The following is a 12734-nucleotide window of genomic DNA, read 5'->3' on the forward strand; positions in this document are numbered from 1 at the left end:
CATCTTCTTTATCCATTCATGCATCTATGGACATTTGGGCTCTTTCCATACTTTGTCTATTGTCAGTAGTGCTGCTATAAACATTGGGGTGCATGTGCCCTTTTGAAATGGCACACCTGTATCCCTTGGATAAATACCTAGTAGTGCAACTGCTGGGTTGTAGGGTGGTTCTATTTTTGGTCTTTTGAGGAACCTCATACTATTTTCCAGAGTGGCTGCACCAGTTTGCATTCCCAGCAGTACAAAAGAAATCTTCTTTGCATCCTCGCCAACATCTCTTGTTTCCTGAGTTGTTAATGTTAGCCATTCTGACAGGTGTGAAGTTGGTATCTCATTGTGGTTTTGAGATATATGTCCCTGATGTTGAGCATCTTTTCATGTGTCAGTTGGCCATCTGGATGTCTTCTTTGGAGAAGTGAATATTCGTGTCTTTTGCCCATTTCTTCATTGGATTATTTGGTTTTTGGGTGTTGAGTTTGATGAGTTCTTTATAGATTTTGGATACTAACCCTTTGTCTGCTATGTCATTTGCAAATGTCTTCTCCCATCCTGTTGGTTGCCTTTTAGTTTTGCTGATTGTTTCCTTCACTATGCAGGTTTTTATTTTGATGAGGTCCCAGTAGTTCATTTTTGTTTTGTTTCCATTGCCTCCAGAGACGTGCTGAGTAAGAAGTTGCTGTGGCCAAGGTCTAAGAGGTTTTTGCCTGCTTTCTCCTCTAGGGTTTTGATGGCTTCCTGTCTTACATTTAGGTCTTTCATCCATTTTGAGTTTATTGTTGTGTGTTGTGTATGGTGTAAGAAAGTGGTCCAGGTTCATTTTTCTGCATGTCGCTGTCCAGTTTTCCCAGCATCATTTGCTGAGGAGACTGACATTCCATTGGATATTCTTTCCTGCTTTGTCAAAGATTAGTTGGCCATATGTTGTGGGTTCATTTCTATATTCTCTCTTCTGTTCCATTGATCTGAGTGTCTGTTTTTGTGCCAGTACCATACCGTCTTGGTGATTACAACTTTGTAATACAGCTTGAAGCCTGGGATTGTGATGCCTCCAGTTTGATTTTCTTTTTCAAGATTGATTTGGCTATTTGGGGTCTTTTCTGATTCCATACAAATTTTAGGATTGTTTATTTTAGGTCTGTGAAGAATGCGCTTGCTATTTTGATAGGGCTTGCTCTCATTTCTTTAAGATTCTCATTCTTAGAGTGCCTGGGTGGCTCAGTCACTTGGGTGACTGACTCTTGATTTCGGCTCAGGTCATGATCTCATGGTTTGTGAGATTGAGCCCTATGTCAGGTTCTGTTCTGAGAGTAGAACCTGCTTGAGATTCTCTTTGCTCCTCCCCAACTGGTTCGTGTTTTTTCTCTCTCTCTCTCTCTCTCTCTCCCACTCTCCTCTTTCTCTCCTCTCTCTTCTCTCTCTCTCTCCCCTCCCTCCATACCTTCCCCCTCTCCCCCTCTCCTCCTCTCCCCCTCTTTCTCCCTCAAAATAAATAAACTTAAAATAAAAAAGGTTCTCATTCTCAGTTTGTGAAACCTTGACAGTTTTTACTGCCCAGGAATTCCTTTCTTTCCTGGTACTTCCATCTCCCCCTGGTGCATTTTTCTGGATTGTCACTTTTCTGTTCTTCCCACTAGATTAAGGAGTGCCTTGAGTATCTTTATCTTTGATTCTTAGCATATTACCTTGTACTTGTAGTTAATAAATATTTTAGAGTAAAAATATATTTAGTTGGTACCTAATAAAAGGACTTAAAAACTAGTATGTCTTATTGATGTTCTTTATAGTTGAACGCATGCGGAATGGAATTGATATCCTGGTTGGGACCCCAGGTCGTATCAAAGACCACCTGCAGAATGGCAAGCTAGATCTCACCAAACTTAAGCATGTTGTCCTGGATGAAGTTGACCAGATGTTAGATATGGGGTTTGCTGATCAAGTGGAAGAGATTTTAAGTGTGGCATACAAGAAAGGTAAGCTCCAAATCCAAGGAAGTGATTAAAGGATTAGAGGAAGGGTCATGATTAAGTGGTCTTTTAAGAGTTAAATGAAACTTTAAATTGAGGGATGATTTATTTTATTTAGGAAACTTAAAAAAAACAAAGCAAGATTTATCACATATAACTATAGTGAGGAAAGTAAAAGAAGAAAATTTGATATTCTGCCAGCTTGGTATGCTTTGCTTTGGGTCTGTTTCTTCTTGATTTTGTACTATTGTTGCAAATGTGTGTGTTACTTATAATTTTACCATGGATATAAAAATCTGGTATAACACTGCATGAAGAGGTTTTGCCATGATTTAATCCATCTATGTATTCCTTCACACCTCAGTATTTGGGATTTATTTTTTTTACGGTAGATGTCCAGAAATGAAGTTATTGAGTTCAAAGGTATAAATAGTTTATGTTTCTCGATGTACATTGTCAAGTTGCTCTCCAAAAGGACTCTATTTACTTATACCACCATTTGAAATACTATATGAAAATGCAGTGTTATTCAAAGAGCAAACTAAAAAAGGGGCGGTAGGATGGGGTGGGGCTGGGGAAATTTTTTAGTGCCTGACCTCAAAGAATGAACAGACAAGAATTCTAAACAAAATACTCAGGGAATGCTAGAGAGTATAGACGAGTGTAGAATCTAATCTGTTCTGGTGTTTAGTGTAGGTTATTTACTTAGTGATCTAAACTATATGGTTACTGGGCTTAATGAAAAGGTATTTTCCAGGTGATAGGTCTCATAATGGACAGATTTCCTCATGGTTCATAAAGGCCAGTGGTCAGAAAGCAAATAATTTTAAAGTACTTTTGATATTTCAAGTCTCCTTTACATAAATTACTTAGGCAGTATTTCTTTGCCCATTAAGAATCTCTGTGTCTTTAATTTCTTATTTTTTAATGTAATTTTATTATTTTTATTGTTTTTTTATTTAAATATTCTGTCTTCAGTGTCTGGCTTGGCCTTGAGTGGTTGCTGCTGCATGTTGATTGACCGTGGAAGAACTGGATGAGGTGGAGTACTGTGTAGGCTTATTTGGGTTATTCATACTGACTTTTTTCCTTCCAAAGATTCTGAAGACAATCCCCAGACATTGCTCTTTTCTGCAACTTGCCCTCATTGGGTATATAACGTTGCTAAGAAATACATGAAATCTACGTATGAACAGGTGGACCTGATTGGTAAAAAGACTCAGAAAACAGCAATAACTGTGGAGGTAAATGATTCATTCAGTTGTTAGAATTTTATATATTACTTTTCTCCTGTCTAATAATATTAAGACTGGCAAATGCAAACTGTTTTTCCACATGAATATTACATCCATGTGGAGAGCCAAAGTAAAGCTCTATTTCTGTGTGAATTGTATGTGGTTATCTTTGTCTTTTAAATTCATTATCTGGTAGTTAGATTTCAAAATCTTTTGGAATCTGTATCTGTCTGAATTTTGTAAATAGAAATTACACTCAATTGATTTTTTTTTTAAGATTTTGTTTTTAAGTTTTCTCCACACAAAACGTGGGCCTCGAACTCACGACCCGAAGACCAAGAGTTCCATGCTCTACCAACTGAGCCAGCCAGGTGCCCCAACACCTAGAATTTAAACACTCAAAGGCAACAGAGAAATCTTAATACTTTGTTTTGAAGCTGTTTTCATTTTAGGGCCCAGCACGTAGAACTCCTTTCACCCAAGGAATAGACCTGCATGCTAATTGACTAATTGCAGTTTTAAGTGGATAAAAGGACAAAAATGCATACCAAAATTTTTCTCTTATAGTTACTTGGTTTCCTGTAGGAATCGAGGGAATGTCATCTCTTTTGTTTTCCTGGTTTGTTCAGAAACCAGAGGAACCAGATGCTCTTTGGAGAAAGGGCTCTCTGTGTTAATGAGTTTGGTTTTTTTTCTCCACACAGTGGTGGCAGAAGTCTGCTCTAGTCCATAGTAAACAATCGCTTCTGGCACCACTGGTGTGGAGCAGGTGATTTCAGGTTCCAGGTGGGCTTTACTAAATGGATCTTTTTTCCTCCTCCTATAAGCACCTGGCTATCAAGTGCCACTGGACTCAGAGGGCAGCAGTTATTGGGGATGTGATCCGAGTATATAGTGGTTTTCACGGGCGCACTATCATCTTCTGCGAAACCAAGAAGGAAGCCCAGGAGTTGTCACAGAATGTGTCCATAAAGCAGGTTGGTCCTTCCCCCTCTTTCCTTTAGAGAGGAAGCATCTTTCAACTGATAGACCCGGTTTACATTTTAGCGCTCACCTGATCCGTCAGGCTCCTCACAGGTGAGGAGCCCGTGCCTCAGACCTGAGGATACACTGACAAAGTCGGCCTGATCAGTCTTGTCTAGTAAGTATAGGTGGACACAGTTGCTCTAAAATGACCACAGAGTGGAAACAGATTTGAGGTTTGTCCACGTAAGGCATATGTTCTTCCCTTTGCGTTATTCTCAGTGGAACTATCACCAAAATCCAAATGTCCTTACAGGCCTAATTTGTGGTGTTAAAAGTACCTGCATTGTTAGGTCTGGTATTCTGAGGCCAGTTTATTTCTTTGGCAGGATGCCCAGTCATTACATGGAGACATTCCACAGAAGCAGAGAGAAATCACTCTGAAAGGTTTTAGAAATGGTGATTTTGGAGTTTTGGTTGCAACCAATGTTGCTGCTCGTGGTTTAGACATCCCTGAGGTTGATCTGGTTGTACAGAGTTCTCCGCCAAAGGTAAGTGTTCTATACCACAGGTTTATTTTGTTTTTGTTTGTTTTTTGTTTTTGTGGGGGGAATACTAAAACAGATTAGAAGTTGTATGGTTTACTTTCATGTCGTTAGTAATAACCTATCTCTTGAATGCTAAGAAGCTCTGGTGATTTTAAGAACAAACCTCTTCTGAGGTCCTTCCCTCAAAACTGACAGTTGAGTGGAAATTTGGTCAGTGGCCAGAGGTTGGATGGATTGTTTGTTGGAGGGGATTTTGGTAGGCTGTTGCAGGTTGTGCAGTTGTGAACGGAGTTTGAAGATGGGGAGGACTTAGGCGGGGTGAGGGTAGCATAAACTTATGAACTAGAGGATAGAGAAGGGGAAAAAGGCCTGTGATTGATCGCCTCCATGGTTAAAACTGCTTGCGTTTGTGGGTGATGGGAACCTCTCAGAGGGCACCGAAGCATCAGGATATGTGGTATGTACAGTGCTTCATGCAAGTAAAAGTAGGTCTGAAGGAGCCTGTTCTGCTTCACTTCAAACATGAGCCGCCGCCCCCCCCCCCCCCCCGCAAATTGGCAAATTCCTCAGGATTAAAGGTTGTTTACAATGATAGAAAAATACCTGATTACCGTTAAGTCACCAGTTCTTACAAAGGAAGTCTGATTAGTGTGTGGCATCCATATTGTTTAAGGGAGCCTGTAGGACTGTGCTGTCTGGTATGATGGCCACAGCTGTGTGTAGCTGCTGAGCACTGGAAACAGTCTGAATTGACACGTATGTTCTAAATGTAATCTGCACGTTGGATTTTTTTAAATATTTTAAACTTTCTGTTATATACACTGGAGTTTGAAGACATACGAAAAAAAATGTAAATATCTCCGTAATCTGTCCTTTTATGTGGATAGCGTATTGAAGTGACACACCTTTTAGATATATTGAGTTAAAGAAGAGGTCATTAACTTTAACCTTTTTATTAATAGCTTTTTAGTGGGTTACTAGAAAGTTGAAGATTGAAATTACTTACAGCTCTGTAGCACAATACTATTTAGATGATGTTATTTTCAGATTTTCCCATAGGATAGGGACCACTATTCTAGAGACTTTTTAAAAAATGGTCACAGTTCTGTAATTTAAGTTGAAATGCTAAAGAACCTCATACTCTAGGTATAGAGTAAAACCACCACACTTGCCTCTGCATAGACCATTTAGGTCTTTGTCTCTTTTCATTCAGTGTCCCTCATGTGCTTTACTCACTAGGATGTGGAATCCTACATTCATCGCTCTGGGAGGACGGGTAGAGCTGGAAGGACGGGGATTTGCATTTGCTTTTATCAGCACAAGGAAGAGTATCAGTTAGCACAAGTGGAGCAAAAAGCGGTAAGCTGCGTTCTTAGCCTTCATTCAGCAAATGTTGAATTCTAAAGTCAGTCTTTGTTTTTTTAATTCAGTTTTTTTAATTTTAAGTTTTTATTTCTAGCATGTGACCTTAACTGAAAGCTTGTTAGATACATGTTTGTTTTATGCATTGTTCTACAATATAAAGCCCATTTTGAAATAAGTTTGCATTTGAAAACAGTGGTTTTGTTTTTATATTTACAATTACATGGGCTGTTTTATGTTGTCAGATAATGATAGCATGAACACACCCCAAATGTTTAAACATAGATTAGGGGCGTATAGGAATTGCTTAAAATCCAAAAGGATACATTTAAAATGGAGAGAGGAGACTGATTTTTCTGACAGATGGATCTCTGCGCATATGCTTGAGCGGACTGTACTCACATGCTTATGGAGAAGGAGGGGAGTAAGCACTCCTGGCCGGCGTGGCTGTCGCTGACATCAGCGGGTAGCCTCGGAATGATGTGATGAGACCGTGTTCACCTCTGGTTTTCTTCCCCAAAACCATAATCTCAGTCTTAGGCACATAAAGAACCCAAGGCAGCCTCACAGTGAGGGACAAAACTCTAAAATACTTGACAGGCACTCCTTAAAACTACTAACGTCATGAAAAACCAGGAAAGGCAGAAACTGCAAGAGATCAGAGGAGACTCAGAACACATGATCACTAAATGTAATGTGTCACTGGAACAGAAAAAGGGTATTTGGAGAAAAAAATAGAAATTTGGATGAACTCGAATTCAGTTAATAGTAATGTTGGTTTCTTAGCTCTGACAAATGCACTGTAGTACTAATAGTAGGGAGACTCGGTACATAGTGTACAGGAACTCTGGGTACAACTTTTGCAACTTTTCTGTAAGCCTAAAACCATGTGGATTAAGTATGTTTGGTAATATAAAAAATTAGAGAATTTAATTTAGCGAAAACAATTGATGGCCATATTGTATGTTAAACTATGGTTCATTTTCTTATAGGGAATTAAATTTAAACGAATAGGTGTTCCTTCTGCAACGGAGATAATAAAAGCTTCCAGCAAGGATGCCATCAGGTCTGTTTGCTGCCACTGCTGTGGTCTCTTGTAGTGCTTGTTCATTTACTGCCTGGCTTTGTGCAGATAGAGATTTGGGGGCACCTGGGTGGCTCAGTCAGTTAAGCATCCAACTTCAGCTCAGGTCATGATCTCTCAGTTTGTGGGTTTGAGTACTGCGTCAGGCTCTGTGCTGACAGCTCAGAGCCTGGAGCCTGCTTCAGATTCTGTGTCTCTCCTTCTCACTGTCCCTTCCCCACTCAATCTGTCCCTCTAAAATAAATAAACATTATTAAATATTTAAAAAGAAAGGAGATTTGGCTTTTGAGCTTTATTACTTTTAACAATTTACAACCTATTTGTTATAAAAACTGTGCTAAAGTAAAATTTTATAAAATAAAAGTCCTAATTTGTATTCATCTCCCAATCCTGTTCACCAGAGGAAGCCATTATGAATAGTTTAGTTTGTCTTGGGCGTTTTAAGGAGATATATCTTAGTTATGGTGTGGGCCCTTGCCATATGGAGATTGATCAGATTGGGTCACAGATGATACTCCACATCATCATCAATCTAGTTCCTCAACTGGTGAGAATGAGTTCTTTCTTTCTTTTTTGAATTAAAAAAATTTTTTAATGTTTATTTTTGAAGTAGAGAGAGACATGGCATGAGCCAGGGAGAGGCAGAGAGAGAGGGAGACACAGAATCTGAAGCAGGCTCCAGGCAATGAGCTATCAGCACAGAGCCCATTGTGAGGCTCGAACTCACGAGCTCTGAGATCATGACCTGATCTGAAGTCCGGACGCTTAACCGACTAAGCCACCCAAGCGCCCCTGATTATTTCTTGAAGTTACCACTAGATGGTGAGGGTTAGATTAACCAGCAGGGTTTGTCACTGAAGTGCTACTGGCATTGGGAGCAAGAGAACTATTTTGTGGGATTATGCTACAAATGGAATGATAGTTGTTTAGCATCTCTGGCTGTGCAGTGTATTCTGGGAGTGGAGTGGGGTTGGCATTATGAAAACCAGAAGAAGGTCTTGACAATTTTCCAGATGTTTTCTAATAGTGGTCTACATTCTCTGCTTAAGAGAACCACTGAATCTGGGGGCACCTGGATGACTCAGTTGGATGTCTGACTTTGGCTCAGACCATTAGAGCCCCGCGTTGGGCTCTGTGCTGATAGCTCAAGGGCCTGGAGCCTGCTTCAAACTCTGTGTCTCCTTCGCTCTGTGCTCCTCCCTCATACTCTGTCTCTCTCTCCTTCAAAAATAAACATTAAAAAAATTTTTTTTTAATAAAAAGAAAACCCCACTGAGTCTGAAGGGTACCTGGGTGGCTCAGTCAGTTGAGTCTGGCTTTGGCTCAGGTCGTGATCTCCTGGTTTGTGGGTTCAAGCCCCGCATCATGCTCTGTGCTGACAGTGCAGAGCCTCCTTGAGATTCTCAGTCTCTCCTCTCTCTCTGACCCTCCCCTCTTCCTGCTTTCTCTCTTAGAATAAATAAAACATAAACATTTTTTTATAAATAAAATAGGGGTGCCTGGGTGGCTCAGTCGGTTAAGCCTCCGACTTCGGCTCAGGTCAGATCTCACGTTTGTGAGTTCGAGCCCTGCGTCGGGCTCTGTGCTGACAGCTAGCTCAGAGCCTGGAGCCTGCTTCTGGTTCTGTGTCTCCTTCTCTCTCTGCCCCTCCCCCTCTCATGCTCTGTCTCTCTGTATCAAAAACAAATAAAACATTTAAAAAATTAAAAAAAAAATAAAATAAATGAAAATAAGGGAGTCTATGATCAATGGAAATGCTTTGTGTTGTATTAATTAATGGTTCAGGAAAGATCTCCAAATGAAATAATTTAACTCAGTAATTTTCAGATTTTTTTTTTTTTTTTTTTTGCATGGCTCTGTAGCACAGGGTTCCCTATGACACTACTTAAGGAAATTTGGGATTAGATGACCAGGCAGGAGAAAAGAGGACAAGCTGGGGGTGTGTGCGAGATGTCTTGTAAAGGCCCCATCCTGCCAGAAGAGGCTGCCTTGTGTGGCCTTGTTCACTCGTGTCCTTTTGAAGATGTGACATTTATTATCCCCAAGATAATAGTGACTCCCTAACAAATGTGTAGTCTCATAAAAAGTCCTTATCGTTTTTAACTTGATTTGGAGGTCTTTTTTCCTTATTATTTCAGAACGGAGGGGCCTCTGGGGGGCTCAGTCAGTTGAGTGTCTAACTCTTGATTTCTCCTCAGGTCATGATCCCAGGGTCTTGGGATTTAGACCTATGTTGGGTTCCGCACTGAATGTGGAGCCTGTTTGAGACTCTCTCCCTCTGCCTCTCTTCCCTGCTTGGGTGTGCACGTGCTCTTTCTCCCTTTCTCTAAACTTAAAAAAAAAAAAAGTTTAAGAAAAGGAATGGAAATAGCTGTAGTATTTTTTTCATCCTAAAAGTAGCATATGCTTATTGTAAGAAATATTCAGGAGCACCACCTGGGTGGCTCAGTCAGTTAAGCATCAGACTTTGGCTCAGGTCATGATCTCACAGTTCATGGGTTTGAGCCCCACATTGGGCTCTGCACTGACAATGAGGGAGCCTACTTGGGATTTTCTCTCTCCTTCTCTCTCTACCCCTCGCCCACTCATGCTGTCTCTCAAAATAAATAAATAAACTTAGAAAATAAACGTTCAGCATTTATTAACATCACTTTCAGTGGCAGCATGGAGTTCCATTGTATCTGTTTCAGGGTTTATTTAACCAGTCTCTTACACGTTTTATACCATTAAAAAAATTTTTTTTTAATATTTATTTTTGAGAGAGAGCGAGAGCACGCATGCACGCATAAGCAAGAGAGGAGCAGAGCAAGAGAGGGAGACACAGAATCCAAAGTAGTCTCCAGGCTCTGAGCTGTCAGCACAGAGCTGGATGCGAGGCTCGCACTCACAAACCATGAGCTCAAGACCTAAGCCAAAGTCCATATACGCTTTCTGTATCATAAATAATGCTGTGGTGAACATCTTGATATTTGCTCTGTTATTTCCTTGAGATAAAACTTTATTTGTTTTTTTAATTAATTTTAGCGACAGGGCATGTGAGCAGGGGAGAGGGGCAGAGAGAGAAGGAGAGAATCTTAAGCAGGCTCCGTGCTGAGTGGAGCAGATGCCCATGACCCTGGGAATCATGACCTAAACAGGAATGAAGACTCGATGCTTAACCAACTGAGCCACCTAGGTGCCCTGGGATGAAACTTTTTTTAATTTGATAGTAAACTCAAATTAGATGCAATCAAAGGAATATATTTTTCTTTTTTTTCTTTTAATTAATTTATCAATTTTGAGGGAGAGGAAGTAAGAGCAGGGGAGGGGCAAGTAGAGAGAATCCCAAGCAGGCTCCACAACGTCAGTGCAGAGCCCAATATGGGGCTTGATCTCACAGTGAGATTATGATCTGAGCTGAAATCAAGAGTTGGACACTTAACTGACTGAGCCACCCAGGTGCCCCAAGGAATGGATTTATTTCTACAGAAATGTGATGATTGTATATGTACATTGCATCAAAATGATGTGTGTCAGATCTATGAAAGATTTGGTTTGAAAGTTACTGGTTTATTTCGAGGTGCCATTGCCTTGAAAATGAAATATGTCCGCTCTGTCCTTTCTCCTAACGAATATACTCAATCACGCCACAGGCTTTTGGATTCTGTTCCTCCCACTGCCATTGGTCACTTCAAGCAGTCAGCTGAGAAACTGATAGAGGAGAAGGGGGCCGTGGAAGCGCTCGCAGCAGCACTGGCCCACATCTCAGGTGCCACATCAGTAGACCAGCGCTCTTTGATCAACTCCGATGCGGTAAGGCTTCCTGTCAAACTCTGACACTTTGCTGATTTTGAGTTTGAGCAGGGTGTAAATGGGTTCAGTTAGACTTCCCAATTGTTTTAAGTTCCGTATGAAGGTAAATATATATATATTAAATATGTGTGTGTGTGTGTGTGTGTATAACATCCCATAGACAAAGAAAGTAGATTACTCATTTCTAGTGTCTCAGTTGGGGAAATGAGTATCTCAGTTGGGGGGAGTGACATTGACTGCAGCTAATGGGCACGTGGTTTCTTTTTCGGGCAATAAAACATTCTGGAATTTTAGTTGTGATAGTTGAAACCTCCGTAAATAAACTGAAAACCCCTGAATTGTATACTTTAAAATGGTAAACGTGATAGTATGTGAATTGTATGTCCATTTTTTTAATCCTTCAAAGAAAACCCCAACCACATAAACACACAAATGGGTATGATACATTTGGCCAGTATAGCTAGAAGCCTAAGGTATATGCATTTTTTTTCCTTTTTTTTTTTTTCCAGTTATGTTTGTTTTTGAGACTAATTTTGTTCCTCATTCCTCTCTAAGGGCTTTGTGACCATGATCTTACGATGCTCAATTGAAATGCCAAACATTAGTTATGCTTGGAAAGAACTTAAAGAGCAGCTGGGTGAGGAAATTGATTCCAAAGTGAAGGGAATGGTTTTTCTCAAAGGAAAGCAGGTAAGGAATGTTGTGACCCTGCTTTGGTTCAGTAGCTTAATGTGGACGATAAAACACCAAATGTAGGCTTTCCCTGTTGTGTGCATCAGGGGATGGTGCATCCTTTTGCTCTATATATAGTCTTCTCTGGGCGATGTCATCCATGACCCTCAGTTGCCACTTAGTCGTGGACAGCTACCCCATCTGTATCTCTTTCCTGGATCTGCATGCAGTGCTGGCCATGAAGTCCCAGCTACTCTCACGACATTATTAAGCAATGTACAGTTATTCAAAATTGAATTCACAATCTTTAATTCAAACCTAACATTTTAAATCTTGCCTTCCAAACCTTGTATTCTTTCTTCTGAGTCCTGCTCTCAGTGAATGGTGTAGACCAGCACAGCAATTCTCAAACCGTCTGGTCTCGTGGCCCCTCTACATTCCTAATGAATGGTGAGGCTACCAAAAAGCTTTTGTTCATGAGGGATCTATCTGTTGGTGCTTACTGTGTTAGAAATGAGAACTGGAATTCTAAAACAGAAGAATGCCCTTCATTTGGCATGCGCAGGGATAGCATCACGGGTAACATGGTGTCCGGGAAGCTCTGCTGTGTACTCACACAATGATGAGAGTGGAGAGGATGTGTGACATTTTAGTATTTAGTATTTAGTCGTTTTGACTTTGTGGACCTTCCCCAAAAGATCTCAGGTTTCCAGGGGGGCACAGACTGGACTTCGTAAACCACTTGCCTGGAGAACCAGATCTGGCTTATCGTCACATCGCTGCGTGTCTGTGTTCACTTCCTGAAGGAAGTGCACTGCAGTGCGGCTCAGTCCCAGCTCTCCTGGCAGATGAGTCTCCCTGGGCAGGCGCCCCTTCCCCTTACCCCCTCCTCACTGCTGCACCTCTGCACCAGCAGCCCAAGTAGCCTTGCTTTCTGGCATCCTAAATGTGTGCTCAACCCAGTATCGATAGTAATTTTTTCCCTCCACATTACTCTCTGTGACTTGGCTTGGGTTTAGGTCTCCCTGGGAAGCAGTCCATGGCCATACAGTAGAGTCAGGGGCACCTTATCCATACTTCAGAGTTCTTAGGACGTGCCTTTATTCAGGCATGT

At 40.9% G+C, this 12734-nt stretch overlaps 1 protein-coding gene across 1 annotated transcript in view; it reads left to right on the forward strand.

Annotated features, from left to right (window-relative positions):
- The window catches only part of DDX21 (DExD-box helicase 21), a 28224-nt gene that overhangs the window by 9819 nt on the left and 5671 nt on the right, over window positions 1–12734 (forward strand). The window contains exons 6-13 of the mRNA XM_029931798.1: window positions 1785–1970; window positions 3063–3208; window positions 4027–4176; window positions 4552–4713; window positions 5950–6069; window positions 7065–7138; window positions 10789–10948; window positions 11504–11638. Coding sequence (XP_029787658.1) covers window positions 1785–1970; window positions 3063–3208; window positions 4027–4176; window positions 4552–4713; window positions 5950–6069; window positions 7065–7138; window positions 10789–10948; window positions 11504–11638 — 1133 coding nt within the window. The remainder of the gene's footprint in view (window positions 1–1784; window positions 1971–3062; window positions 3209–4026; window positions 4177–4551; window positions 4714–5949; window positions 6070–7064; window positions 7139–10788; window positions 10949–11503; window positions 11639–12734) is intronic.

Source organism: Suricata suricatta, chromosome 2 (assembly GCF_006229205.1).
Source record: "Suricata suricatta isolate VVHF042 chromosome 2, meerkat_22Aug2017_6uvM2_HiC, whole genome shotgun sequence".
Lineage (NCBI taxonomy): Eukaryota > Metazoa > Chordata > Mammalia > Carnivora > Herpestidae > Suricata > Suricata suricatta.